General features: G+C 44.2%; 2 protein-coding genes and 1 pseudogene across 3 annotated transcripts in view; 1 reads left to right on the top strand and 2 right to left on the bottom strand.

Annotated features, from left to right (window-relative positions):
• Positions 1 to 792: 792 nt before the first annotated feature.
• Positions 793 to 10,332, bottom strand: tiprl (TIP41, TOR signaling pathway regulator-like). The gene is made up of 9 exons (XM_080779550.1): positions 10,296 to 10,332; positions 8,487 to 8,617; positions 7,000 to 7,179; positions 6,619 to 6,718; positions 5,735 to 5,866; positions 4,894 to 4,989; positions 3,924 to 3,986; positions 2,872 to 2,992; positions 793 to 2,767 (listed from the first exon to the last, which is right to left on the bottom strand). The coding sequence occupies exons 2-9, from the start codon at positions 8,612 to 8,614 to the stop codon at positions 2,739 to 2,741; spliced, it is 849 nt and encodes a 282-aa protein (XP_080635676.1). The 5' UTR covers positions 8,615 to 8,617; positions 10,296 to 10,332; the 3' UTR covers positions 793 to 2,738.
• A 1,699-nt stretch (positions 10,333 to 12,031) lies between these two features.
• Positions 12,032 to 13,770, top strand: LOC308326805 (annotated as a pseudogene). Its single transcript has one exon. The product of its transcript is annotated as an uncharacterized misc_RNA (transcript).
• Positions 13,771 to 17,773: 4,003 nt separating this feature from the next.
• Positions 17,774 to 27,723, bottom strand: part of LOC308327684 (choline-phosphate cytidylyltransferase B-like) — a gene marked incomplete at both ends in the record, with an annotated part of 19,825 nt that continues 9,875 nt past the window's right edge. The window contains 5 exons of the mRNA XM_080781209.1: positions 17,774 to 17,789; positions 17,908 to 18,266; positions 19,728 to 19,916; positions 22,449 to 22,591; positions 27,497 to 27,575. Of these exons, the coding sequence (XP_080637335.1) occupies positions 17,774 to 17,789; positions 17,908 to 18,266; positions 19,728 to 19,916; positions 22,449 to 22,591; positions 27,497 to 27,575 (786 nt within the window). The remainder of the gene's footprint in view (positions 17,790 to 17,907; positions 18,267 to 19,727; positions 19,917 to 22,448; positions 22,592 to 27,496; positions 27,576 to 27,723) is intronic.

Genomic DNA, 27,723 nt, shown 5'->3' with positions numbered 1-27,723 from the left:
CCTCATCACTGATAGAGCTTCTCCTAGGGTTTAGTTGGTAGCCCTCATCACTGATAGAGCTTCTCCTAGGGTTTAGTTGGTAGCCCTCATCACTGATAGAGCTTCTCCTAGGGTTTAGTTGGTAGCCCTTATCACTGATAGAGCTTCTCCTAGGGTTTAGTTGGTAGCCCTTATCATTGATAGAGCTTCTCCTAGGGTTTAGTTGGTAGCCCTCATCACTGATAGAGCTTCTCCTAGGGTTTAGTTGGTAGCCCTCATCACTGATAGAGCTTCTCCTAGGGTTTAGTTGGTAGCCCTTATCACTGATAGAGCTTCTCCTAGGGTTTAGTTGGTAGCCCTTATCATTGATAGAGCTTCTCCTAGGGTTTAGTTGGTAGCCCTTATCATTGATAGAGCTTCTCCTAGGGTTTAGTTGGTAGCCCTCATCACTGATAGTATCAACTGACATACGAAGAACATAATCAACAACAATAATAAATAGAAACGCCATCTACTGTATACAAAAATAGCAGATCGACAAGCTCACAACGCGTTGCAACAAGCTTGAGCTTGTAGATCGGCTATTTGAAGAATAGCGATGCTGGGGGTTCAGGCGGTTAACCCATTCTGACCGGGAACCCGTTTTGGTGTTAGCATCATGTTATGCTTTAGCTACTGAAAAATAGCAGATCTACAAGCTCGTAGCGCGCCACCGAGTGGCGCGCTACGAGCTTGTAGGTCTGCTATTTTTGAAAAATCGAAGAACGACTGACATTTTTAGAATCTGATCTCGGGTCAGAACGGGTTAATCAGAACCAGTGTGTGTCCAGTGGAAACCTCGTATGAATCTGATCTCAGGTCAGAATGGGTTAAACGATAGTACCGTTAAGCATATTTTTATTATCGCGACAAATATCACAATGACTTTTGCCACAATAATAGTGCCATTGTGATTTGCAAATGGTCCCATCCCTAGAACATTCCGTTTGGAATAGTACACCATAATAGAATACACCATAATAGAATATAGTGTTAAATAAAAAAATACAGTAGGGTCTTGACAAGTCTGGAGTCATTGAGAATCACTCATTCATTCATAGCTCAAAATTACACATTTGGCGAAGATTTATTATTTATTTTATTTCCATTAATAAGCTTATCCAGACAGACGGCTATGCAAGCTGCTGGAAAGTGTAATGATTTTAGATTTTTAAGACATACATACATTTATTTTAATTTAATCTTTCACCTTCAGTCAGCCCAGAGAAAGCGAAATGGAGAGGGGCCCCCCGATACAGGCATCATCCAGATAACCATGCACTCATCATCATCCAGATAACCATGCACTCATCATCCAGATAACCATGCACTCATCATCCAGATAACCATGCATTCATCTAGCTCTGATTCATAACCTTCTACTGCTTCTACGATTCTGCCCTGCAGTACAAGGCTATGGGACTTACAATTTTAAATCTCAAATCGAAATCAGACCAGCCTCTCCTCTTTAGCGAAAATAAAAAGAACGTTTTTGCTACTCACCAAAACAAAGGCGGGTTGTGTCAATAGAAAGACTACTTTCCTTAGTGGAGCACTCTGAGCCCCCCACCACACGTATAAACGGTACTTTTTGGCCAAAAAGGGATTTTTTTTCACCGGAGGAAAAATATTCTCTATGAGGCAGTTCTCTGGGCAATATCAGTAGAGGGCGCAGCGGAGTAACTAAAAATGTTTTTTTCCCGGTGGAAACAAAATCCCTTTTTGCCCAAAAAGTACAGTTTATACGTGTGGTGGGGGGCTCAGAGTGCTTCCACTAAGGAAAGTAGTCTTTCTATTGACACAACCCGCCTTTGTTTTGGTGAGTAGCAAAAACGTTCTTTTTATTTACACTAAAGAGTAGAGGCTGGTCTGCATTCATGCGAGCGGCGGAAGTTGAAAGTAACATAGCTCTAAGGCTACGCATTAGAGCTATGGACCAGAGCTAGCATTCATCATCCAGATAACCATGCACTCAGCATCCAGATAACCATGCACTCATCATCCCCAATGATTCCAGACTTATGTAGAAAACCCCCATATAAAACCATCAAACATTTACACAACCCAACCCCCCCCCCCCCCCACCAAAAAAAAACAAACAAAAACAGCATCCGTCAAGGAAGGTTTTAGCACAACTCTTAACAACTGAGGTCCCTTTGAGGATGTCCCGAGTATTATTAAAATGAACAGAGACGTACAGCAGGGTGCGATGTGTTCTTATTCTGATGCTTCAAAGTGACCGTGCCAGACAGTGCTGCTGCTGACCATGACTCATATATGGCACACTTTACATTATTGCTGTCCATTTTGTTCCCCCCCAAGAGGAAGCCATTGGATTCCAATCCTTTCTAAACATGTTCCCCCCAAGAGGAAGCCATTGGATTCCAATCCTTTCGGTACAAGTAAGAAAAATCAACTCTACGACTTTTTAAGACTTTGAAAATTGCTTTTTAGATAAAGGGTTCCTCGATCCAGACAATGTTCATTTACAAATTAAATTAAAATGGCCATGAATTGTTACCAGGCACTAATACCAGCCAGAGAGAGGGCACAGATGTTTAAGATGGGTTTATAACCTGCACCGTTTGAATAATAATAATAATATTAATAATAATAATAAAGGTGTAATCATTTCAAAATGTAAGAATCGGCAGTAATGCTTTGGAAACCAGTGGCCGCAGAAGACGCGCAGTAACGTAAAGTGTACTTACGAGTCACAGTCAACGGGCTAAACCACTGGGGTGCGGTGCTATAAAACAAAAGAGAGTAAACAGATATTGGACGAGTGCTAGAAGACGTGACAGGGTGACGAACCGAGGGGGGGGTTTTATTGTGCGCTCGTCTCTTGGTTACCGGAGATGGCCGAGCCGTTGTTGTCCATCGAGGGCAGCTCCAGCTTCTCGCACTCGGTCAACTTGAGGTCTAAGTACTGGGCGATCTCGTTGGGGTCGGTGTGCAGAGACGCCGGGACGTTCTGGAAGGAGAAAAAAACGAACGGAAGAAACCCGATAGTTTCGTTAAAGATGGAGTGCCACAGAGTTTCTAATACATGATAAATATTTAATCAAGATCCTCTTAGCGTCAAGTAAAAAAGCAATCACACGACGCTGGTACCAACAGGACCCACCAACGAAAGATCAATGGATGGACATTATTGAGGAACTGTATGTTATGGAAAAACTAACATTCATACTGAGACTACAAGAGGATAAATTCTATAAAAAGTGGGATCTCTTCTCTCAGCCTAGCGATATTGCAATAGGATTTCATTGAATGCAGCCTTTTTTCTTTTACTTTTTGTCTTTTCTTTTTCTTTCCGTATTGTCTTGTTAGTTGTGTTTTCTTGTCTGTTCTTCCTTCAATAAAAATTAAGTGAAAAAAAAGAAAGATGGAGTGCCATGATTCTTTTCCCACGCTAAGGGACGATTCATACTCCTATTTTACCGCTGTTTCGGCGCTGTAGTGCCGAAATGATTTCGGCTCGTCAGAAAGTTTCAGTTGCACCGAAGAGCCGACTTCTTTAGGACGGTACCCGCCCCCCCGGAACCTCAAATGACGTCACATTGTAGGCTCTACAGCGCCGAACCGACTTTTATTAAATAGGAGTATGAATCGGCCCTAAAACATGATCATCAGGTTTTATTGTTATATAAAGGAGGAAGAATTCGGACTGCAATCTTTTTTTCCCCTCCTGTATGTATCTTCTTGTTCAGCACCTGTAGAATGTTTTTTATAGAGATGTGCGTACTTCACTACTTTCTTTTGGATTCTATTTCTTGATTGCACGAGATTTCTTGATCGCTTATGAATCTCAAATTGTCAAATAAAAAACATCCATGATCACTAGGACATTATTGTGTGGTGCAGTGATTGCATACAATATAGTCTCCGATTAAATAGCTCACCTTCAGATCAGCTATTTTGCTTTCTCTTGTGCTGAATTCTCTGAGAAGGTAGTTGCTTCCAGCCTATAAGGAAATTGACAGGACAAAAAAAAACTTTTTTTTATAAAATGTTCCCCTAAATTTGCTTTCATCAAATCCAGGGCTGCACTCCAAACGCCAGTACTTATGAAATAGTTATTACTAGAATTAATTCTAACTCTCGATTTGGTCACCAAGAAAATACCCATGAGAACATTTTTGCAGTCTACAAATAGCAGATGGACAAGATAACGGTCCTAATTGTTCGCTATTCAGAGTCAGGCATGGTACCAAACCATAGATTGCAAAGATTTGAGTTAAAAAAACGTTAGCTCTGAAAGAATATATATTCAAAGATTTGCGCCGCATTTTCACGATCTTTCAAAAAATAGCAGATCTACAAGCTACATAGTGAGGCACTCGGTGCCGCACTATGAGCTTGTAGATCTGCTATTCTTGACATTTGTTGCTTACAATTGCATGTCCAAAAGACCAGCTCACACCAGGGTAATAATTGAAGATAGTGATAAATTGTTGTGATATGTAATGATGTGTAACAACCACTAGATGGCAATCATGACTGTCAGATTGTCACCTCTCTCTAACAAAACAGGGACTATTGAAACTGTGACTGGACATTTTCGTAAAATGGCAACAAGTGATATTTCGCCTTGTATTAATTAGATGATATTTACAATTTAGGCATTTAGCAGACGCTCTTAATCCAGAGCAATGTACAGTAAAGCTGCTATAAGAAATAATGTCTTTCTTTGCCTCTGGAACAACATATTTTCAGATGGGGGGCCGGAGGCATATTGCATATAATTCGTGGGGTCCTTGACATTAAATATTGAGCACCACGGATATAGAAACATGATTTTTCAGAAAAAATGACATTTGAAAAAGACATTTTTTCGACGTCAGGTCTAAATGGGTTTAAGGAATAACTTGCCTCGTGGAACAGCCGTGTGTCGTTTATCCTGATCATCACGCCGTCGACTCGTAGGAAGAAACGCAGCAGCAGGAAGAAGCTGGTAGGCATCACTCTCTGTGGAACACAGCAGGGATTTAGTTTAGTTTAGTTTATTAGTCTTTTTAGAAACGAGCAGACGTGGTTACGTTGAGCTGAGGCACACCAAGCAGCCATGTTTGTAGTCTCTGAGAAAACCAGTCGCAGTAATTGCTCCCTGCTGCGAGATAGGGGATTTCATACAAGGTTAGCACACTCTAGGGCTTTAAGCAACTAGTCCACTATTCAACTAGTAAATCCACTAGTTGACTAGTTGATTTTTCTTTTTTTTTGTGTAGGCCTCAAGATCAGGTACATTATAGTTATAGTCACCAATGTACACAGTTTTTAAATGTACAAATATGGATTTCTTTACATAATAGGTAGTTAAACAACTAGTCGACTAGTAAACTAGGCAACTAGTCAACTAGTAAAAATGACTAGAAGTGCCTGGGCCGTGGCTCAGCGGTCCAGGCACCTTGGCTGGTAATCCAGTCTGGCAGTGTGCCGCGGGTTCGACTCCCGATCCCGACGGCCTTTACTGCATGTCTTCCCCGCCCATCTCTCTCCCCATTTCCTGTCAGCCTACTGTCTGTCCCTCTATAAAAAATATAAAATAAAGGCGAAAGCCACAACAACAAAAAAGTAAAAAACATAAAGAAAAGACTAGAAGTGAATGCCCTAGCTGAGCACACTCTATCAAAGGGGCTGGAAGGAAGCCTGGTCATTCGGTCACTTCTTGCAACAACAAAAATAAAAAATAAATAAAAGCTAGTTTACTGACGATTTTAACGCTTATGGTGGAGACGCCGTGGTCGTGCAGCTCGTCCTCAAAGAGCAGCACGTCGTCGAAGAACATGATCTGTTCTCGTGCTTTTAGTTTCTCCAGGTCGATGCGCTCCGTCGTCTCCAACACCTGCGGAAGGAAGGAAGGGAGGGAAACCAGACCGTCACGCTGTCAGACAGAAGATGTCAGTCAGATGTCAGTCGTTCTCAAACATTTTCGTGTCGAGGACCCCCAAATATATATGTAATTGGCCGCCGACCCCCATCTGAAAAGATGTTGTTCCAGAGACCCCTGCTTAGTACAAGTAAAAAACACTTGATAATAAAATACTTTTTTTGTCCAGCTCATGAATGTAGCCTGTGATAGTGTGATTAGTGAGTAACGAGTAAGAAGAAAACAAAAACAATCTTAACCCATGGTGCATGAATGCCCCACCACTACCACCACTGTCGGGTGGGTCCATCATAGATCTACGATGAACACACCCGACACAATAGTGGTGGTCCCCAGGCTGCTCCTAGTCAGAATGGTGGTCCCTGGGTCAAAACCAGTTGAAAACCCCTGAATTAGATCAAATCGTGAAAATGTGTAGCAAATCTTTGAAAATTATATTCTTTCAGAGCAAACGTTTTTAACTAAAATCTTTGCTTCTGGGGGGGGGGGGGTCCCTGGAACAGCATATTTTCAGATGGGGGTCGGCGGCCAAATACATATAATTCTGGGGGTCCTTGACATGAAAAAGGTTGAGAACGACCGACATAGAAAAACATGAGTTTTCTTTTCAGAAAACCCATGCTAAAAATGTAGAAGGCATTTGTGGAATGGTCCTGGGGTCTAAATGGGTTTTATATGAGGACAGTTGATCAAATGAAGTCACCCACCCTCATCTGCATGTCTGCCTGGATCATGGTGCCTCTGTAGTCTGTGGTGTAGGTCCAGTCGTAGGGCTTCACCACCTCCTTGGAGTGCTCAGAATCGGCCCTAAAGAGAGAGACAATGTCACACAATGAGCTCCTTTATTCGCATTAACGAACGAACGGAGATCAAGTTCCGTGTGTCTCATGAGTCATGACTTAAGTTGAAACCACCCTAAATTGGTTCAAGACTAAGTCTTAGTTTAAAAAAACTGTGTGCTGTGTGTCTCATGACTTCAAACCATCCTGAATTGGTTGCAGGTCCTACTTACAAAATGTAAGTAGGACCTGCAACCAGGTCCTACTTACATCGTTTGATGTGCTAGAGATCAAACGATCAAATCTTGCCTGCTCTCCAGCCACTCCTGTGAGCAGGCCACCTTCACGTTGTCCGCCAGGTTGTTGACTCTCTTCAGGGCATCGATGGCGTTGAACTCGATGCCGTAGCCGTCCGTGTGTTGGATCCGCAGAACGTTGTCCCCAAACAGCATCTCTGGGAGGGCGGGCATGCCCATCTCCTCTGCCAACCTGAACGGAGATACATACAACAGATCTATAATACATCTCTGGGAGGGCGGGCATGCCCATCTCCTCTGCCAACCTGCACAGAGATACATACAACAGATCTATAATACATCTCTGGGAGGGCGGGCATGCCCATCTCCTCTGCCAACCTGAACGGAGATACATACAACCGATCTAGAATACATCTCTGGGAGGGCGGGCATGCCCATCTCCTCTGCCAACCTGCACGGAGATACAATAGAGGGTATGCACGTGACATCATCGTACCTGGAAGTTATGCAGGGAACGCCCACTGAGTGGCAAAAAAACTACTTTCTGGCCTTGACAGCCCGTTCATCCAAACAGAAAAAAGTCCTGTCTGATTGCATTAAAACAATGTTAAACTCACCAACGTTGCAGCTGTACGAAAAGCTTGAATTATCCTCTTTCTACAAAGCTTTTGTTTCATAAAAATCCGGGTGCAGTACTTAGTTTAGACAGTACTTGGTTTAGACTAGTCATTGGGTTAGACCAGTCATTAGTCCTACAACTACAACCCATCTCAAACCCTAAACCTAACCTCCCACGGGGCAGCACACCTAAACCTAACCTTAACCCATGTCTAACCAATGACTAGACTAAATTAAGTATGCACCCCATTTTCATTCTTTTTTTATTTGTACTGTAATAAAACCCTTTGCCTGTACGTTTTGTTAGGCTACTTACTTCCTGACAAACGCTATGCGTTGCCATGACAACCACGCACACTGATGGATGGGAATACGTAAGGGATTAGGTAGGTAACATCTAAAGTGACAGTCAGATATAAAGAGCTGTACTGGAGCCTGGATCTTTGGGCATTGTCCCCCTGCACATTACATTAATACATTGCTCCCAATTACTGCTGATAACTACCTACCTCACTGTTCATACTCAATATCTTTTTGTCATTTCATGTTACTCACTGCTATTCCACCTTCCACACCTCTTATATCTATCGAATATCCAAATATGCCATTGCTGTACCTTAAATCTACCTGATTTATGGCAAAATAAATGGTTATGGCAAAACTTTTATGGGTCCATAAAAGTTTTATTTATTCAGCTCTTTTGAATGCATTAATTGCATACACTATTCGTGATATATTTTCTGCCTATTCGGGGCCGAAACCGATCACGGTGCATCACTGATCACGACTACTAGTACTACGACATATACCCAGAATAGAGATGCTAGGGTTGGTGTGGTTAACAAACAGGGGAGGGACATATACCCAGAATAGAGATGCTAGGGTTGGTGTGGTTAACAAACAGGGGAGGGACTCGCTCACCGCTCGATGTCTTTAGATTTCATGATGTGGGTTTTGGCAGCGGTCACTTTCCACGGTCCAAACGTGAAGTCCTGTTTGCTGCTCTTGAATCCATGATGCAACATCATGTTTGAAAGGTTGGACAACATCAACTGGAAAAGAGACAAGCGATTGCAGTTGAGTGTGGAGTAGTGTGGATTTATTTTACCTAATATCTTTATAGACATAAAAAACATTAAAATATCCCCTTTTTTTGTAGGTAAAAAAAAACACACCTGTGTGAAGTGAGGGGCGCTGTTACAGAGATTAAAATAGGGTGCATTTTGCATCCCAAAACGCAGTTCATAGTTAAGGGACGCAATAAAACAACGACCTCTGCATCCACAGGATGCACTACTGTCCTGTTTTCTAGTTTATTCTGCTAGCTTTAGTTATAATAACAATTTCTTCTTCCGTGTTCTACATGAATATAACCACATTATAACCATATAAAATGAAATGGGAGGTAAATGCTGCAATTTGTAAAAATGGGACTCATCTAATTGACCATCCCTGCATCCTGGGACTCATTACATTGAAAACCTATTTACATCACTGCTCTTATCGTATCATGTTATTCTGGCCATTCACATCCTATTGTCCGGCTTTTAATGTTTGTGTTTTACACTATGACGTAAGAATGGCCATTCATTATCAATGGCATTTAATGTTTGTGTTAGGACAAAGTTTGTGTTTACAAGCACCCTCAAAGCTGGACATAGGAGGGGTTAATTCTGCCCCTCAAGAAGTTGAGGGCCTACTACAGCACAGGGTCAATCAATAAAGTATATGGTATTAAGCTGTTATTATGTTTCTTTTCCCTTTATGATGAATTCCTGTTCTGTTCTTTGACTAAATGGAAGTGTCTATTGTACGTCTCTAAATGTTTTGATGAATTGAACATGGTGGTAATGTATGTATGTCCGGTATGTAAACAAGTGTAATGCTTAATTGGGTCGTCCACTCACAGTTAACCGTATTTGTATCGAGTGTGTGCTTGAAATGTACTGTAATTCTGCAAACTGTTAATAAATCAATCAATCAAGTGGTTAAATGAATGTGTCACCACTCACTTAGCACTTGTCTGCTTAGCCCCATATGTGCCCTCTCCCTACGCAGTATATTGAATTTATTGAAACAATTAAGTAGCTCTACAAGTAATGTTTAAGTTTAATGAGCGTTTAGTGATCGGATGGACAACCTTAATCAAACCACAGCAATCTCTAGTCACTCATAACAGAGGCAGCGTCCTCATATTATGGGTACAATAATAATATATGGATACAACCATTCCAAGAAGAGACAACAGCTACAGATACTGTACATAGAAGAAGATTAACCTTAACATCTTCTCCATCTGTGATCGGTATCTATCGACCCCAAAAAAAATCCTGATCCGATCGAGCGCCCATCATTTATAGCTACGGGTCCAACATTGTTACACTCCCCAGAGTTAAATTATAAAGGGTTTAAGGGTTATAAAGGGAAACATTACTCACAGCAACAGGAATATAGGCCTATACTACAGACACTTTAAACTGATATTTGTCAGGTAATGATCATCCAAATGAGAACTGTGTGTGCAGTCCCCGACCGACCGTTACAATGAGCAGCGATACCGAAATAATAATAATAATATGAGCAGAAAAGCAGTGTGATTGAGACCATGTTAGTGTCTGTTCTGAACGTCATGCTCGTCAACTGGGAGACCGCTTCCAACACATCCCGCTAAGTGTCTTTGTTAGTGCACTGGAGCGTTAAAACAGAGCATTATTTAATGAAGCAACTTACCTCAAAAAAGCTGTTGTCAACCAGCCCTATTGTATTCAAGCACGTCGCTCAAATACGTCCCCCCGGAAGTACTTCCGCTCTACTCTTTGGTTCCGCACGTTCAGTTAGGTTAGGGCGTAGATAATGAGTTACCGTTAGTTTAGTTAGCCTGCTTTGATTCTGTAGCCATGCAGCTAACATGGCAATATAAACAATAATAATTAAATGCACCCTGAGAGCGGTGCTGGTGCGGGTTTAGCCTATAGTTGGTAGCCAGGCTTTTATTTTCGTTTGCAAGTGGAGTGGAGACTAGACTCACTAGAGACCATCATCCATTCTATCCACACTGGACTGGATGTGGTCACTCACAGGTGAGAGTTCTTCAGACAAGCAGCATGCAAAGTCTCTCTCTCTCTCTCTCTCTCTCTCTCTCTCTCTCTCTCTCTCTCTCTCTCTATGTCTCTCTCACTCCATAGTCCACACTGAGATGTTTCACTGAGGGAAATGGTCATTATCCTTGTTCGTACACATCATTACACACACACACACCATTAACAAATGTAAGTGTGTGATATCTGTATAGTAGCTGTAGTGGCTATTTGTCAACAACAATAAAGTTCCAAAGGCCACTGAGGCACCGGGTATAGTGGATCTTACGCAGGGATAAATGAGTCGATGTCGAAACAGCTCTTGCAGGTTGGTGATATTTTATTGTTTTTCCTTCATAGACGGGTATGGCAAACATGATGGAAATAACTGCTTTGACCCTGTCACCCTGGTAAAAACTTGTGCACCTTCCCAGTGCCAAACTGAAATCTGGCTGAGTGCCTGTCTGATGACAGTTAAATAAATTCACCTGTGTACACCCAATTGCCCAATACCTTCAAAATAAAAGCTTTTAACTGGAACACAAATAAACTGAAATAATAATGCATACAATAATTCTACCAAACAAATCCAACAAATAAATGTGAAATACAAGATAGTGAATAGCTCCAACAGTAGCCTATGTACTATGTAAGTATGTAGCCTATATGTATATATATATATATGTATGTATACATACTTGTATTCTATCCTTATTATGACTCTCCCTCTGTCTGTCTGTCTGTCTGTCTGTCTGTCTGTCTGTCTGTCTGTCTGTCTGACTCCCTCTGTCTGTCTGTCTGTCTGTCTGTCTGTCTGTCTGTCTGTCTGACTCCCTCTGTCTGTCTGTCTGTCTGTCTGTCTGTCTGTCTGTCTGTCTGACTCCCTCTGTCTGTCTGTCTGTCTGTCTGTCTGTCTGACTCCCTCTGTCTGTCTGTCTGTCTGTCTGTCTGTCTGTCTGTCTGTCTGTCTGACTCCCTCTGTCTGTCTGTCTGTCTGTCTGTCTGTAACTCAGGCACCGTCAGACCGATTGACTTGACAAACCTGCCGCTGTTGGCGTCGTTGGAGGGTGTGTGCCGACACCTGCCGAGTGGGGTCGGACCGGAGGGACGTGTCCGTCTGTCCACAGACTCCACACACGCATCAACGTCCCTGAGTGACCAACGCAAACCCCTCTGGGTTCACTTGACGGTTCAGCCCAGCTTCCTGCCGCTGTCGTTGTCACTATGACATCATAGTACCGGCGTCATAGACTAGACTCGACATACTACCACACTGGTACCGCACTGGTTAGCTTGTGTGGTGCTTCGGGGGCACTTCAAAACTATCTATCTGAACGGCATGATATTGAACTATTCAACATGTACCTGTACCTAGCTACATCAACATCTGTTCAAGCACTAGTAATAACCATCATGAATCAGAACTTTCATACGCGGCGGTGTTGCTAATGCGAAGATGTTCCCTTTCTCTATGAACTGAGAGCAAATAAACGACCAAAACCCGAGTCCAAAATAGGGGACACACGGGGGACATAATCGTATCGTCGAAGGTTCACCCCAGCGGCAAAAAACAAACAATAAAATGAAAGTGGTGGCGCTGATCAGCGGCGGCAAAGACAGCGTCTACAACATGATGCAGTGTGTGGCCGCCGGCCACAGCATCGCGGCTCTGGCCAACCTGCGTCCGCCCGAGTCCGACACCACCACCACGACGGACGAGCTGGACAGCCACATGTACCAGACGGTGGGCCACCGGGCCGTGGAGCTGGTGGCCGAGGCCATGGGGGGGCTGCCGCTGTACCGACGCACCATCCGGGGCGGCGCTCTGAGCGTGGGCCGGGACTACCGCCGGACGGAGGGCGACGAGGTGGAGGACCTGTTCCAGCTGCTGCGCGAGGTCCGGGAGAAGGAGGCCGGCGTGGAGGCCGTGTCCGTGGGCGCCATCCTCTCCGACTACCAGAGGACGCGCGTGGAACACGTGTGCGGGCGCCTGGGCCTGGTGCCCCTCGCCTACCTGTGGCGCCTCTACGCCTACCTGTGTTCACCTCTACGTGCGCGCCATGGAGGACTTCGGTCCCCTCAACGAGGTGTACGGGAAACACTTTGGCGTCACCAACCCTCCCGCCAGGGTGTGTGTCCAGGCCTCCCTGCCGGCTGGTCAGCTGCTGCAGCTGGACTGTCTCCTCCACGACTGGCCCCCAGAGGACGACGACGATGACGGCTTCTCCTCCCACCGGAGAGAGGCCCTGCACGTCCAGAGCATATCCCACTGGGCGCCGGCCAGCATCGGGCCCTACAGCCAGGCCCTCCGGGTGGACCAGCGGGTGTTCTGTGCGGGTCAGATCCCTCTGGTCCCCTGCACCATGCGCCTGGTGACGGGCGGCGTCGGGACGCAGGCGCGCCTGTGCTTCGGCCACGTGGAGAAGGTGCTGGACGCCGCGCTGGGCGGTCTGACCCTGGCCCACGTCCTCCAGGCCCACGTCTACGCCACCAGGCGTCGAGACGTTCCCGTCATCAGGGCCGTCTGGGAGAGCCGCCTGAGAGCAGCCGCCGCCACCCGAGACGACGAGGCCGGTTCGGAGGAGAACAACCGCCGCCGGACGCCGCTGGTGGTCGTCGTGGTGCCCGCCCTGCCCAAGGCCGCGTCCGTCGAGCTGCACGTCATCGCCGTCCGAGACCACCCCGGGGAACGGACTTCCTGTCACGTGACTACACAGTCGGGGTGCGGGTCGATAGAATGCCGAGCGGTGGCGTCCAGTGACGGCCGGAGCGCCACGCTGTCCCTGTCCCTGTCCCTGTCCCACGCCGCCACACCCACCTCCGCCCTAGAGGTCTCAATAGACGTGAAGGATGCGCTGGAGGCGATCGGCGCGACGTTCAATAGCACCGTGAAGAGGATGGGGGGGAGTGGGCTGTGGCCGCTGTGCGCCAGGGTCTTCTATAAGGGTGACCACTCCTCTGCACTGCACAACATCGCTACGGGTCTGGAGGAGTGTCTGAGACGCAGCCGGTCCGGTCCGTCCGTGGCTCTGGTTCCGGTCCTGGACTTGCCCGACTCCCTGATCCTCCATCTGTCCTGCTGGCTCAGTGTGTAGTCTGTAGGAACAGTCCAGAGAGTCCACAAACGGATGGGGAATATACCTCTCACTGTCAACATGGAACTGTGTCGTTAATTCACCTTGTGTGGAAATAAGAACTTCTGTGTTGACTATAGGGCCTCACTCACACCTAAGACACACTTGTGTCCTGTTGTCTTCTGTGTGTCATGGCCGCCTCAATGCATTTCCAATGAATAATAAAATAATAAAATAAATAAAAATAATGTTTCTATATATCCTGCAGGCCTAAACCTTCATAACATGCACATACGTAGTACTAGCAACACATATTTAAGAGTTTGTTTTTGTGATTGTATACAACCTTCACCAAGTTAACAAAGCCTTAAATAATATTAGTCTTGACAAGTCCCTTCGTCTAAATAGTTGTATGTGTCAGTTATGAATTAGAGTGTATAGTATACTATGGGTCTACAAAAGAAGAAAAGCAATAATGTTCTATATTCTTTATGTATGGCATGACATTTCTCTATAGTGTGAAAATGATATGAAGATTTGCCACTAGAGGGGGATAGAAAGCCACAGTTCTTCACGTTCAAGTAGTAAACAAATCAAATGAGCAGGAAAAGTCATATCCAAGCAGATTATTTAGGTGTAAATATAGATAATACCTGTATACGTATGTTCCCCAGTACCCCAGGACACATGCCCACCAAGGAATGATACCCATTACTAGCAACATTAGAGATGCACTGTAAGCCTACAGTGCATCTCTGCAACATTGGCTTATTTTGCAGATTTATCAATGGATATCAAGTCAAAAGTGTTCATTTTGTTGACTATGACAAAGATTTTGATATTTAATCGGCTAAAACTAGACAAAACTATTTCAGATTACTAAAAGTAAATGGTGTGTTAGACTACCGGTAACCTCGCCTCACCAGGCTTTCCACCGCCTCGGAGGAAAGCCTGGTCTCTGTTTCAAAAGTCCGTATGATCCCGCCTGGGGCCGGATGATGTGGTTACGTCATGTTGTAGTATTGTTTTGTAGTCGGAACAGGCGGCGACAACTTCCTTTTCCCTCTCAATAAAAGCTCTCGCTTACGAGAGCTTTTATTGCTTTTAGTTGTAGGCAAACCATTGCCTACAACATGACGTAAGCATATCATCCGGCTCCAGCCCGGATCATATACCGAAATGAAATGGTGCCCAGGCTAGACTACCGGTAATCAGAATTTGCTGTCAACATGAACATTGGCATTTGATTTTGATGTTTAGTTGGCCAAGACTGAAAGCCTGGGTATCGAGGCTAGCCAAGACTAGACTAAACCACTTCAGATCACTGAAATAGGACAAACTTAACCGTGTTCAAAAGACTAAGACGATCAAAATGTCAAAATGAACACTGCCTTTAACCCATTCTGACCTGGGATCAGATTCACACGAGGTTTTCCACTGGACACACACTGGTCTGATGAACCCATTCTGACCTGAGATCAGATTCTAAAAATGTCAGTCGTTCTTCGAATTTTTTAAAAATAGCAGACCTACAAGCTCGTATCGCGCCACTCGGTGGCGCGCTATGAGCTTGTAGATCTGCTATTTTTCAATAGGTAAAGCATAACATGATGCCAACACCAAAATGGGTGCCCGGTCAGAATGGGTTAACAGAATGAACACACTGCGATGCATTTGGATTTGAAGCCAAAGAAAACAAGCAGAATTTAATTAATTAAACGGCCTGTGAATGAAATTGTTTCTTTTCCATGATGTGTGAATGCCATTATTAAACTAATATGTATACATTTACAGACAGTCATCCGGCAGAGAAGGGTAATTGCAACTTTTAACACCCGGGATTCAAACCCAGGTGTCCTGCATGTGTGGACACTGGACAAATCTACCTAAAAGACTGACTTACTGTAAAATATATGACATGTCATGAATGTACAGTAAGGTGCTATAATTCAGGGATGCCGTGGCGTGGATGAAAGTTATTTACGGCGGTGCCCTTGAGCTGAGACGGTTTGTGTTCTATCCAGTGTTCTATTGTCAGGACGATTCTACAAATGTCTTCTAAACCTAAATGTTTCGATGTCAGTGGTTCTCAGCCATTTTCATGTCAAGGACCCCCAGAATTATTTGTAATTTGGCTGTCGACCCCCATCTGAAAAATATGTTGTTCTAGGGAACCCCTGGTTGCAAAGATTTGAGTAAAAAATGGTCGCTCGATCTGAAAGAATATTCAAAGATTCGCACCACATGTTCACGATAAAAAAAGCAGATCTACAGCCTCGTAGATGAGCTATGAGCTTGTAGATCTGCTATTTTTCAATAGCTAAAGTATAACATGATGCTTAGAACACCAAAAGGGGTTCCCGACCCAGAATGGGTTAAAATACTGTACCATACCAACAGATTGGTTAAAACGTTTTATTCATTAAAATAAGTTCCAGGGTACAGTTTTTAAAGCTTAGACTGGCAAGTCTAGTCTTCAGTAATAAGTCTTTCCACGTGGAAAGGAATGATTAATTGCACTCTCATCGCGGTGCACTTAACAAGACTTCCATTTGCATAATTTGTTGCTGTCCGGAGGTATTTGATTTTTTCTCCATAAATCAGAGGCGAGCTATTGAACACCCTTTACGTCTGTGTGTTGTTTCGAAAACTCCACCACCTCTCTCCTTCTCATGCAAGTAATTGACAACATCTAAAGTCACAACACCAACTTTGATGAGGCATTATTGCATCGTTTATAAAAAAATAAGGTTTTTATTAATTTCCTTAAAAACGTATATTTTGGAGTAATGTTGTTTCCTTCGGACAGCAGAGATGTATACAAAAACAAATCGATGAACTTGCTTAATGTTTCCGTCGTACAAGTTCAGATTCTCCTTATTCTTGTTTCATTTGAGCACCAGGACACACACATCCCTCAAACCTGTGTTTAAAATGTTGTGTCCTTGCATCTCCTCCCCATGCGCCACCAGTTTAATAACATGAATCGAAAAATCAAGTTATTGTACTTTTGACAACATAGTTGGCAAATTAAAGCCTTTGTTGTTTAAATTATTGCACTTCCCAGGGGCTAAAATGTTGTTTTGTTTTGAGCAATGAACTCAAAAAGGTAATTTTAAGTTATTTATTCCAAAGCGGAAACTGTATATTTACTGTAAGCATTGGTACTGTGATGTCATACGGGTGTGGCATTCCGACTTTCCGTGCTTTCCTGAAGGGTATTTATTCAGGGCATCTGAATAGAATTAAATTAACATATAACACCCTTGGCAAATAATGCCCCCCCCCCCCCTTTCTCACTGACGATGTTCCAGTGTTGTTTTTGGCAGCCAATTTCTATTTTAGTTTAGTCGTAGTCTTTGGAATGAAACCTCATTTAGCCCATTCTGACCTGAGATCAGATTCATACGAGGTTTCCACGGGACACACACTGGTCTGATTAACCCATTCTGGCCTGAGATCAGATTCTAAAAATGTCAGTCGTTCTTCGAATTTTTCAAAAATAGCAGACCTACAAGCTCGTATCGCGCCACTCGGTGGCGCGATATGAGCTTGTAGATCTGCTATTTTTCAATAGCTAAAGCATAACATGATGCCAACACCAAAATGGGTGCCCGGTCAGAATGGGTTAGTCGACTAAATCTACAGTTGATTTAGTCGACTAAAAGTATTTTGTCGGGCCTTGATGCCGTCGTAATGGCTGATTTTACACTTGCAGAAAATAGCCGATCTACAAGCTCACAACAGACATGAAACCAAGCGTAAAATATGACTCGTCTTTTATTTATTACAGAATCTCTTGTCCACTATAGTCCCTTCCTAACATTTTAGTCTAGTTTGTATTTTGTTGATGATATTGTCAATATATTTAGTCTCAGTTTTAGTCATGATCGTAGCTTAGTTTTCATGTAGTTTCCATTTAAGTTTTCGTCAGTGAAAAAAAGGTAAGTCGACGAACATTTTTCGTCGACGAAATCAACACTGACAACGTTCAGGTTTCTGAAGTAGGTTTCCTACTAGAATTTCCAATAGCAGGACATGACGTGACGTGGAGTTCTCAAAATGGAGCTCCCCTGAACACAATGATCAACATGTTACGCTAAAAAAAATTATAATTACTCTTGCAACTCCTCCTCCTCCTCCTCCTCCTCCTCCTCCTTCTTCCTCCTCAAGCTGCCGTTCATGTGATGCGTTGCGGCGCCACCGCCGTCTTTGCGGGACGAGCGCCCCTGCCGCCGAGGGGAGGTCGGGGGGGGGCTGGAAGGAGAAGGAGGAGGAGGCCCCCGTGTCCGAGGGGAGTTCGGGGCGCTGGGAGGAGAAGCAGGAGGAGGAGGCCCCTTCCTGCGCCGTGGGGAGGTCGGGGGGCCCTTCCTGCGTGGGGAGGTCGGGGGGCCCTTCCTGCGTGGGGAGGTCGGGGGGCTGGCGGGGGGCGTGCTGGGCGAGGCGGAGGAGCGTCTTCTTCTGGTGGGACTGCTGCTGGGAGAGCCTCGGGGGGAGGAGTAGGGCGACAGAGCCTGGAGCATGCGGCCACTCTGCTCCTGGATCACGTGCTGTTAAAACGTGCAGAAGTGGGACTTCATTGTCACATCACAGTTTTACAAAAAGTGGGTGAAATTCGATTTTGTGCATACTGTAGTTCCCACCAGCGTGTAGAGTAGGAGAGTGAGATTTTTGATCTCGCCCTATGGGCTATAGTTCCAAACAGTTCTCCTATGGCTGGAACTATCCCATTGAGATAGAATGAGCACTTCTGCATTCCATTATTGTTACAATGGGAGTCAACGCTAGTGTCGCCACTCTCTTACTGTGTTACTCTGGTTCCCACAACCCAATAGAGCACCGAAGTCTGACGTCAATATCGGGTAGAGGGCGCTAAGTCCACGGGTTCATGTACTTTTTTATTTGCATTAGATTTTTCATATAAGAATGTCACCCCAGCCGTTTCACTCATATGGATATGAAGAGAGAAAACGCTAATGTTACTGCTACTGAATTAGTTAAATTTTCGCTAGGAACAGACTTTATCATATATGAGTGACTGACTGTTGCAAACGATACAGAGACACCTCCCTGACAATAACGTGTTTATTTTTGCACCACAATTTTAAGATGAGCCCATGTTATTCTCCATAGAGAAATGACTTCCGTGGACCAGGGGAATCGAGGGGATGAGCGAGTGACGTCAGGACTTCGGCGCTCTATAGAAAGAACCCAATAGAACCCGATTGACCCAATAGAACCCAATATAAAGAAGACATAAAAACCCACCAGCCTCTGATTGGCCTACTCCGCTCCCGTGACGCACGGCGGAAACTCAGCAAGCTTGCCTCCTCTCGAGATACCGTCCCACGCCCCAGAGAGCCGAAGGAGGCGAGTCTACCTTTCTGTCTACTATGGTGAGGTGTATAGAGTGTCACAGTCTAAAGCAGACAGTCTAATGTAAATGTAAATGTAGACGTCTAAATGTAGACGTCTAAATGTGTACGTCTTCTCTTATGGGGGTCCCTGGCATATCTTTTCAAATGGGGGTCCACGGGCTAAGTAGTGTCAATTTGGGGGTCCTTGACATGAAAAAGTTTGGGAACCACTGCTTTAAACACTTTAGCACTTTATGAACATGAACAAAATAGATGGGTCCCCCCTGGAACTCCCTCAGGTACCCCTGGGGGTCCCCGGACCCCACTTTGGGAACCACTGTTTTAAGGGTCGTACGAAGCCAACTCTTGTCGTGACAAATCATGACAACACACACAATATTTTGAACCAAACAAATAATTACAAAGAAGAAAAACCTGCCATTCTTTTCTACTTTCTAATTCTTTGTTTGGCCCGAAAAATTGTGTTTGTTGTCATGATTGGTCACGATAAGAGTTGGCTTTGTCCGCGGCGTAAACGTCTTTAAATAAATACTTTCTGAAAAGTCTATGAGGAAAATGCATTGAGATTCATTTCCTGGGCCACTCGTTGTTCTGAAAGGGGACTGCGACGCTCTCTAGGGAAGGCAGACCTACCCATGCTCCGTCTGGGCCAAAGAGCTCCAGGAAGTTGCCGATGAACTCCCTGGACTTCTCCTCCCACTTGTGGATGAGGTCGTGGCTCTTCTCCTCCACGCGGTGCACCAGATCCTTGGACTTCTCCTCCACCCGGTGGACGGTCTCCTTCATCTTGTCCACCTGGTTCTGCAGCCGGTACTTATTCTCCTGGGAACACAAGTTATCTAGAAGTCAAAGTCTCCCCCTGGCCAGCCGGGGCGCCTGATGGAGGGGAAAGGAACTGGTTGGAATAACGTGTTCCTTCCACACGCGCTACGTCCAACCAGGGAAACTCCTCCCTGTCAGGTGTAAAGGAGCAACTTGGACACTCAGGCATGAAGGAAGCATGAGTTCAAGTCCGTTGCTCTCCCCTTGTCCCCCATATATGGGGACTAGGTTGGTGGAGGGTGTGTAGAGCCCAGGATCACATTAGATGATTGACACAGGGGTGAAAGATGAGTTACAAAATCGTGGGATAAAAATTATAAAAAAAATAAAAAGAAGTCAAAGTCTCCCAAGAGCCAAAGAGTGCTTAGTTACAGTTACTCTATTATACTTCCATTATTGGTGGGAGTGTCTCTGTGGGCGTGGCCACCGGTAGTTGACAAATACAGGTTTCTGTACCAGCTCACTCTAAGGCCGCAGTCACATCTATCAGACAAGCGTCTTATGGTTGTCTGATGAAAAGCATCAGACAAGACAGCTCCCAATGCATTTCTAATGGGAGTCACGTGGTCTCATCAGACAAACGTGTTTCATGGGGGGGGGGGGGGGGGCAAGACACAAGACACAAAACATTTTGTAGGCGACAAGCTGAAGAACAAGGCGGCACCTCAGACAAGACAAAAAGGGTTGGGTTTACCCGCCAACCAATAGGAGAGAAGATCCGTTTGTTACGCTGCACTGGGCGGTCTTTTCACACTCTGTTGTTTTTTTTCTGCAGAGTACAGACACGGAAGAGGAAAGCGCCTATGCACTTTCGTAACGAAAAGTAGTTTGGTCTGTTCCAGTAAGCAATTCAACAGGAAAATATAATCCCTGCCCGTCGTGGCCGAACAGAAAATTAAAACAAACGTTATAATTCAAGGTGCATGCATTTTTATCATTCACTCCTAACCTAGCTCTGGTCTATATAGCCTAATGCTTATATAATTCAGGTGTCGCGTCGACTCCGTTCAGATCTCTCGTTCCACCTCGTATCAGTTTGTTATTCCACCCGACCCATAATCAATAGTTATCCGTCTGACTGCACGGACCAACGATATAAAAGGACATCAGTGCTTTACACAGAGGATGCGACATTATAAATGAAGGCCTACTTCAAACCATTCCATATGATTTGGTTGTTAAAATAAAATAAAACTGTTAATATGAATGAACATGTTTTCCGTTCGCATGGGCAGTGCGCATTGGACTGGATATTATGAAACAGTCGTAGCCATGACTTATATTTCTGAAAATGCTACTGCTCCCAAACAATCATTTTGGGCATGAAATGTTGAAGGATAAATGTAGATGTGATATGCCGTGTTGGCTATGCCCATTAGGCCTACTTCAGATTATGGTTCAAATATGATTCCCCCCCTTTTTTTTCTCTCTTTTTTTAATCTGTCGTCTCCTCTCCTGAAGTAACGCTGAACGGTCGGACTGCAGATAGGAGAGAGCCGTGCGCCCAGGCGCAACTATAGGCTCCAACTTGGAGACGCATGTCATCTCTTATCCTATATTTCGCCTATAGCCTGCATCGACGTCTGCGTCATGGCTAACAGCCTGAAATGCAGCAAGTCGTGTGTTGTGGTAAAATGGATGCGCTTTATTAAAAATAATGGAGTCGTTGCTAACAGAAAATATTAATTTTCCACAATGATGCCATGCTTAGTCTGCGTACCTGGAGGCTATATACATACACACGGAATCAGTGCCAGACTTGGCACCTACTGTGGTAGTGGTACTGAAGTGGAGACGCAACACGTTGACACAACCAACAAGCTACTAGCTACTGTGTCCCGCAGCTAACAGCGTAAGGACAACAACAGGGGCAACACGTGGATCTGTTTCCGCATGTCCTCGCACCGCCCACGCACCGCCCAGATTCCGCAAAGCATTGTGGTCAATTGATGCGACAAACGACAAGACAGATGAAACGATAAAACATTGATAAGACGCTTGTCTGATAGGTGTGACAGGCGCCTGTTTGAACTTGGAGGCAGGGTGAGCTGGGAGCGATACATTTTGTTGACTTTATTTAGTATATTGATTAATTCACGTTTGGTTTGCTCACTGTTTGACTGTTTGCATATATTTATTTCATATATACAGGTATATATTTAATATTGAAATTGTATTGTGATATTTGGTGCACTGAATAACTATAAACATTTTACACTTATATGAGCTCGTTTGGACATGAATCATTTTATCGTTGTTTGATGGTGCGTCATTACAGTTTGTTTTGACTAGTTCCCATGTTTAGAAAATCTTTGAATATATATTCTTTCAGAGCGAACGTTTTTAACTAAAATCTTTGCTTCTGGGAGGGTTGTCCCTGGAACAACATATTTTCAGATGGAGAAATACAGATCATTCCGGGAGTCCTTCACATGGAAAAGGTTGAGAACCACCAACGGAAACATCTAGGTCTAAATGGGTTAAACAACAGCACAATATAACGAGCGATATAAGCCTCTAAGCAGGTCTTACGTAAATGAACCCGACGTTGAGTTCCCGCGCCGTGTAGCCTCGCTGCAGGTTGCGGCGCGCGTAGACGTCGTAGTCCCTGACGATACGAGTGATGAGGTCCGACGTGGAGATGCCCTCGGTCCTCTGAGTGGCCACAAACATTCCTGGGAGACGAGAACACACACAGAACCAATCATGGAGATGCCCTCGGTCCTCTGAGTGGCCACAAACATTCCTGGGAGACGAGAACACACACAGAAGAATAAAAACGGATTGCATTTGTTTGCTCTGGAGAGGGAAGTCTGGAGCTCTCTGGTGGAGCGGTTGCCCCCGCGACCAGACTACGGATAAGCGGTTTAAGATGGATGGATGGATGGATTGCATTTTTATAGCACTTGTTTTCTATGCACTATATGCCTACTCAAAGCGCTTTACGATGGTCCATTCATTCATACTATTGAATGAATGTACAGTATTGTACTGTGTTTTTGTATGGACGTGGTGTTGGGTGCCTGCACATATGCACACATGGCATCAACGCATGGTGTTGTGTGCAGGCACACTACACTTTGTCTTTCTTTTTTATCATTCATTTTTTAAGACCCTGCCCAACAGGGACTACAGATGAAATTTAGCTTCGGCTAACTCTGGCCCATTTACATTGATGTGAAAACTGACATGTTGATTAATGAGCTTTGTCCCTGTCAAATAAATAAATACATTGGGAGGTGAAGCGGCGAACAGTATTGAGACGTGTGGGAACAAAAGCTGTGTATAGAAAAATCCGTAGTATATCACAACAGAAACCAACTGTTGAAAGATGGAAGTAGATGGACAAAAGAACAATCTTTAACTGATTTATTCTTCTCAGAATAAGAAAAGACTCCATTAAAGATTGTCCATCTACCTCTGTTTCAACAGTTAGTTTCAATTAGGATGCATTTGTGATATATTAACAAAATAAAATAAAAATAAAACAAGAAAACACCATAGACATCCATTGAGATGAGCATAAAATGGATTATTAGTTATTATTAATGTCCTAATAACCTAATAAACTCATGACATACAGAAGCAGGCATGGCCGAATTCATGGCCAGGAGTCATTTCTTACTGAAAGGTAATGGTTGGAACGGATTCAGCACCCCAAAGTAAAAACCTATTTACACATCTCACAAGATCATATTGGCCAATTTTAAAATGGCCTGCTTTTAGCCTATAGGCCCTCCGGGTACCACAACTTTGATTGGCTCCCACAAAGCTTCCCAAGGGAGTTGGCTTGGAACATTTATTTCTGTGATAGTAGACACCTTTATGAACACATCTGTGAAGAAAGCTAGTGGTATTTATTTTTACAGATTTGCCACAACTTTTGCTAATATTCCCTAACTACTTCCCACACCAATGGTGGCAACCACTGGAGACAATGTAGGGTTCAGTGTCTTGCCCGAGGACACCTCGACATGTAGACAGAAGGAGCCGGGATTCGAACCGCCGACCCCCGGATCATTGAACGACCTGCTCTACCTCCTGAGCCACAGCCATTTCACTATGACGCACAAATGACAGCAATCACATGATCAAACATAAAATATCATTACTGAAAATGTAATTATATTCAGTTATTATCATTCTAAACCCATATGTTCCCGCTGTGCTGTGTGAGGCTTTAAGTTAACATTTTGCTTTAATGAAATATCTGAGACCAGGCATTCACATTTATGGAAGATGTTTCTGAACATACAATACATGAATTCTATTGCTAGTTGCATAGGTTGCATACAGTAAATATTTAGATTTTAATCATTAGTACAGATTTTAAATATATTATGCTTTTAAGTAGTTCCTCTAGAAAATTAGTTTTTAAGATACTATGATATAGTAACTGTGTTTGTGTGTACTGTGATCTCTGTTGTCTTTACCACTGCACAAAATAAGTTTCCGAAAGGAAAAATAAAGTTCTTTGAAGTTGAAGTTGAAGTAGTTTGACCGATTCAAATGCTCTTTAATCTTAAAACAATTTAAAATAGCCCCAAACTGAAAATAGCCGATCTCACAAGCTTGTAGATGGGCTATTTTCTGTGCACGACATGCTCTCCACCAACAGATTACTACAAACTGGCACTTGAATGAAGTCGGGATGGAGGGTGGGGGGAATGCCCCCAGAGAGCCGACACAGACAGACGGCTACAATGGTGCTAAAAATAGCCTCTGGCTTGATGTGTTTTTTTCCAATAACAAGGCCTGCTGCTATCCTACGGCCTGCTGCTATCCTACGGCCTGCTGCTATCCTACGGTCTGCTGCTATCCTACGGTCTGCTGCTATCCTACAGTCTGCTGCTATCCTACGGCCTGCTGCTATCCTACGACCTGCTGCTGTCCTACGGTCGCTGCTATCCTACGGTCGCTGCTGTCCTACGGTCTGCTGCTATCCTACAGTCTGCTGCTATCCTACGGCCTGCTGCTATCCTACGACCTGCTGCTGTCCTACGGTCGCTGCTATCCTACGGCCTGCTGCTATCCTACGGCCTGCTGCTATCCTACGGTCTGCTGCTATCCTACGGTCTGCTGCTATCCTACGACCTGCTGCTATCCTACGGTCGCTGCTATCCTACGGTCTGCTGCTATCCTATGGTCTGCTGCTATCCTACGGTCTGCTGCTATCCTACGGCCTGCTGCTATCCTACGGCCTGCTGCTGTCCTACGGCCTGCTGCTATCCTACGGTCGCTGCTATCCTACGACCTGCTGCTATCCTACGGTCTGCTGCTATCCTACGGTCTGCTGCTATCCTACGGCCTGCTGCTATCCTACGGCCTGCTGCTATCCTACGGCCACTGCTATCCTACGGTCACTGCTATCCTACGGTTGGTGCTATCCTACGGCCTGCTGCTATCCTACGGCCTGCTGCTATCCTACGACCTGCTGCTATCCTACGGCCTGCTGCTATCCTGCGGTCTGCTGCTATCCTACGGTTGCTGCTATCCTACGGCCTGCTGCTATTCTACGGTTGCTGCTATCCTACGGCCTGCTGCTATTCTACGGTTGCTGCTACAGATAATTCTGGGGGTCCTTGACATGAAAATGTTTGCGAACCACTGACATAGAAACACAGGGTTTTTGCAGAAAACTGTCACGGGCATTTTTGTAGAATCGTCTCCGGTTTAAATGGGTTATTAAACGTAACTTAACGGCAGATTTAGGTCATCGGCGAGGTGCAGAGCTGAGCTACCTTTAGATGAGATTTAACCGTAAGGAGACGTGAGTTCACCTGCTTCCTCGATGTGATTATTAACATACAGTAAGGAGACGTGAGTTCACCTGCTTCCTTGATGTAATTATTAACGTACAATAAGGAGACGTGAGTTCACCTGCTTCCTTGATGTAATTATTAACGTACAATAAGGAGACGTGAGTTCACCTGCTTCCTCGATGTCATTATTAACATACAGTAAGGAGACGTGAGTTCACCTGCTTCCTTGATGTAATTATTAACGTACAATAAGGAGACGTGAGTTCACCTGCTTCCTTGATGTAATTATTAACGTACAGTAAGGAGACGTGAGTTCACCTGCTTCCTCGATGTCATTATTAACGTACAGTAAGGAGACGTGAGTTCACCTGCTTCCTTGATGTAATTATTAACGTACAATAAGGAGACGTGAGTTCACCTGCTTCCTTGATGTAATTATTGACGTACAGTAAGGAGACGTGAGTTCACCTGCTTCCTTGATGTAATTATTAACGTACAGTAAGGAGACGTGAGTTCACCTGCTTCCTTGATGTAATTATTAACGTACAGTAAGGAGACGTGAGTTCACCTGCTTCCTTGATGTAATTATTAACGTACAGTAAGGAGACGTGAGTTCACCTGCTTCCTTGATGTAATTATTAACGTACAGTAAGGAGACGTGAGTTCACCTGCTTCCTCGATGTAATTATTAACGTACAGTAAGGAGACGTGAGTTCACCTGCTTCCTCGATGTAATTATTAACGTACAATAAGGAGACGTGAGTTCACCTGCTTCCTTGATGTAATTATTAACGTACAGTAAGGAGACGTGAGTTCACCTGCTTCCTCGATGTAATTCTTAACGTACAGTAAGGAGACGTGAGTTCACCTGCTTCCTTGATGTAATTATTAACGTACAGTAAGGAGACGTGAGTTCACCTGCTTCCTTGATGTAATTATTAACGTACAGTAAGGAGACGTGAGTTCACCTGCTTCCTTGATGTAATTATTAACGTACAGTAAGGAGACGTGAGTTCACCTGCTTCCTTGATGTCATTATTAACGTACAATAAGGAGACGTGAGTTCACCTGCTTCCTTGATGTAATTATTGACGTACAGTAAGGAGACGTGAGTTCACCTGCTTCCTCGATGTAATTCTTAACGTACAGTAAGGAGACGTGAGTTCACCTGCTTTCTTGATGTAATTATTATCGTACAGTAAGGAGACGTGAGTTCACCTGCTTCCTTGATGTAGTTATTAACGTACAGTAAGGAGACGTGAGTTCACCTGCTTCCTTGATGTAATTATTAACGTACAGTAAGGAGACGTGAGTTCACCTGCTTCCTTGATGTAATTATTAACGTACAGTAAGGAGACGTGAGTTCACCTGCTTCCTTGATGTAATTATTAACGTACAGTAAGGAGACGTGAGTTCACCTGCTTCCTCGATGTAATTATTAACGTACAGTAAGGAGACGTGAGTTCACCTGCTTCCTTGATGTAATTATTAACGTACAGTAAGGAGACGTGAGTTCACCTGCTTCCTTGATGTAGTTATTAACGTACAATAAGGAGACGTGAGTTCACCTGCTTCCTTGATGTAATTATTAACGTACAATAAGGAGACGTGAGTTCACCTGCTTCCTTGATGTAATTATTAACGTACAATAAGGAGACGTGAGTTCACCTGCTTCCTTGATGTAATTATTAACGTACAGTAAGGAGACGTGAGTTCACCTGCTTCCTTGATGTAATTATTAACGTACAGTAAGGAGACGTGAGTTCACCTGCTTCCTTGATGTAATTATTAACGTACAGTAAGGAGACGTGAGTTCACCTGCTTCCTTGATGTGCTTGTAAACATCCTCTGATCCAGCAGACGTGTAAGGAATGTCATCATGAGCCACAAAGTCAATCTGTGTGAGGATAGATAGATAGATAGATAGATAGATAGATAGATAGATAGATAGATAGATAGATAGATAGATAGATAGATAGATAGATAGATAGATATGACACATTTCACAATTTAAGAACCACATCAACGCAATTATAAAAGACTGC

Source organism: Protomyctophum bolini, assembly GCF_963924005.1.
Source record: "Protomyctophum bolini genome assembly, chromosome: 13".
In the NCBI taxonomy this organism is placed as follows: domain Eukaryota; kingdom Metazoa; phylum Chordata; class Actinopteri; order Myctophiformes; family Myctophidae; genus Protomyctophum; species Protomyctophum bolini.
Note: the sequence above shows the minus strand (reverse complement) of the source record. Positions and strands in the feature narration are given on the sequence as shown.

What these genes read in the sequence shown, in the direction of transcription:
- tiprl (XM_080779550.1), bottom strand. Translation starts at nt 8,614, where the DNA reads ATGTTGTCCAACCTTTCAAACATGATGTTGCATCATGGATTCAAGAGC. An exon ending in AAATCTAAAGACATCGAGCG is followed by an intron (nt 7,180 to 8,486) that starts GTGAGCGAGTCC and finishes ATCTCCGTTCAG; the next exon opens with GTTGGCAGAGGAGATGGGCA. An exon ending in CAGGAGTGGCTGGAGAGCAG is followed by an intron (nt 6,719 to 6,999) that starts GCAAGATTTGAT and finishes CTCTCTCTTTAG; the next exon opens with GGCCGATTCTGAGCACTCCA.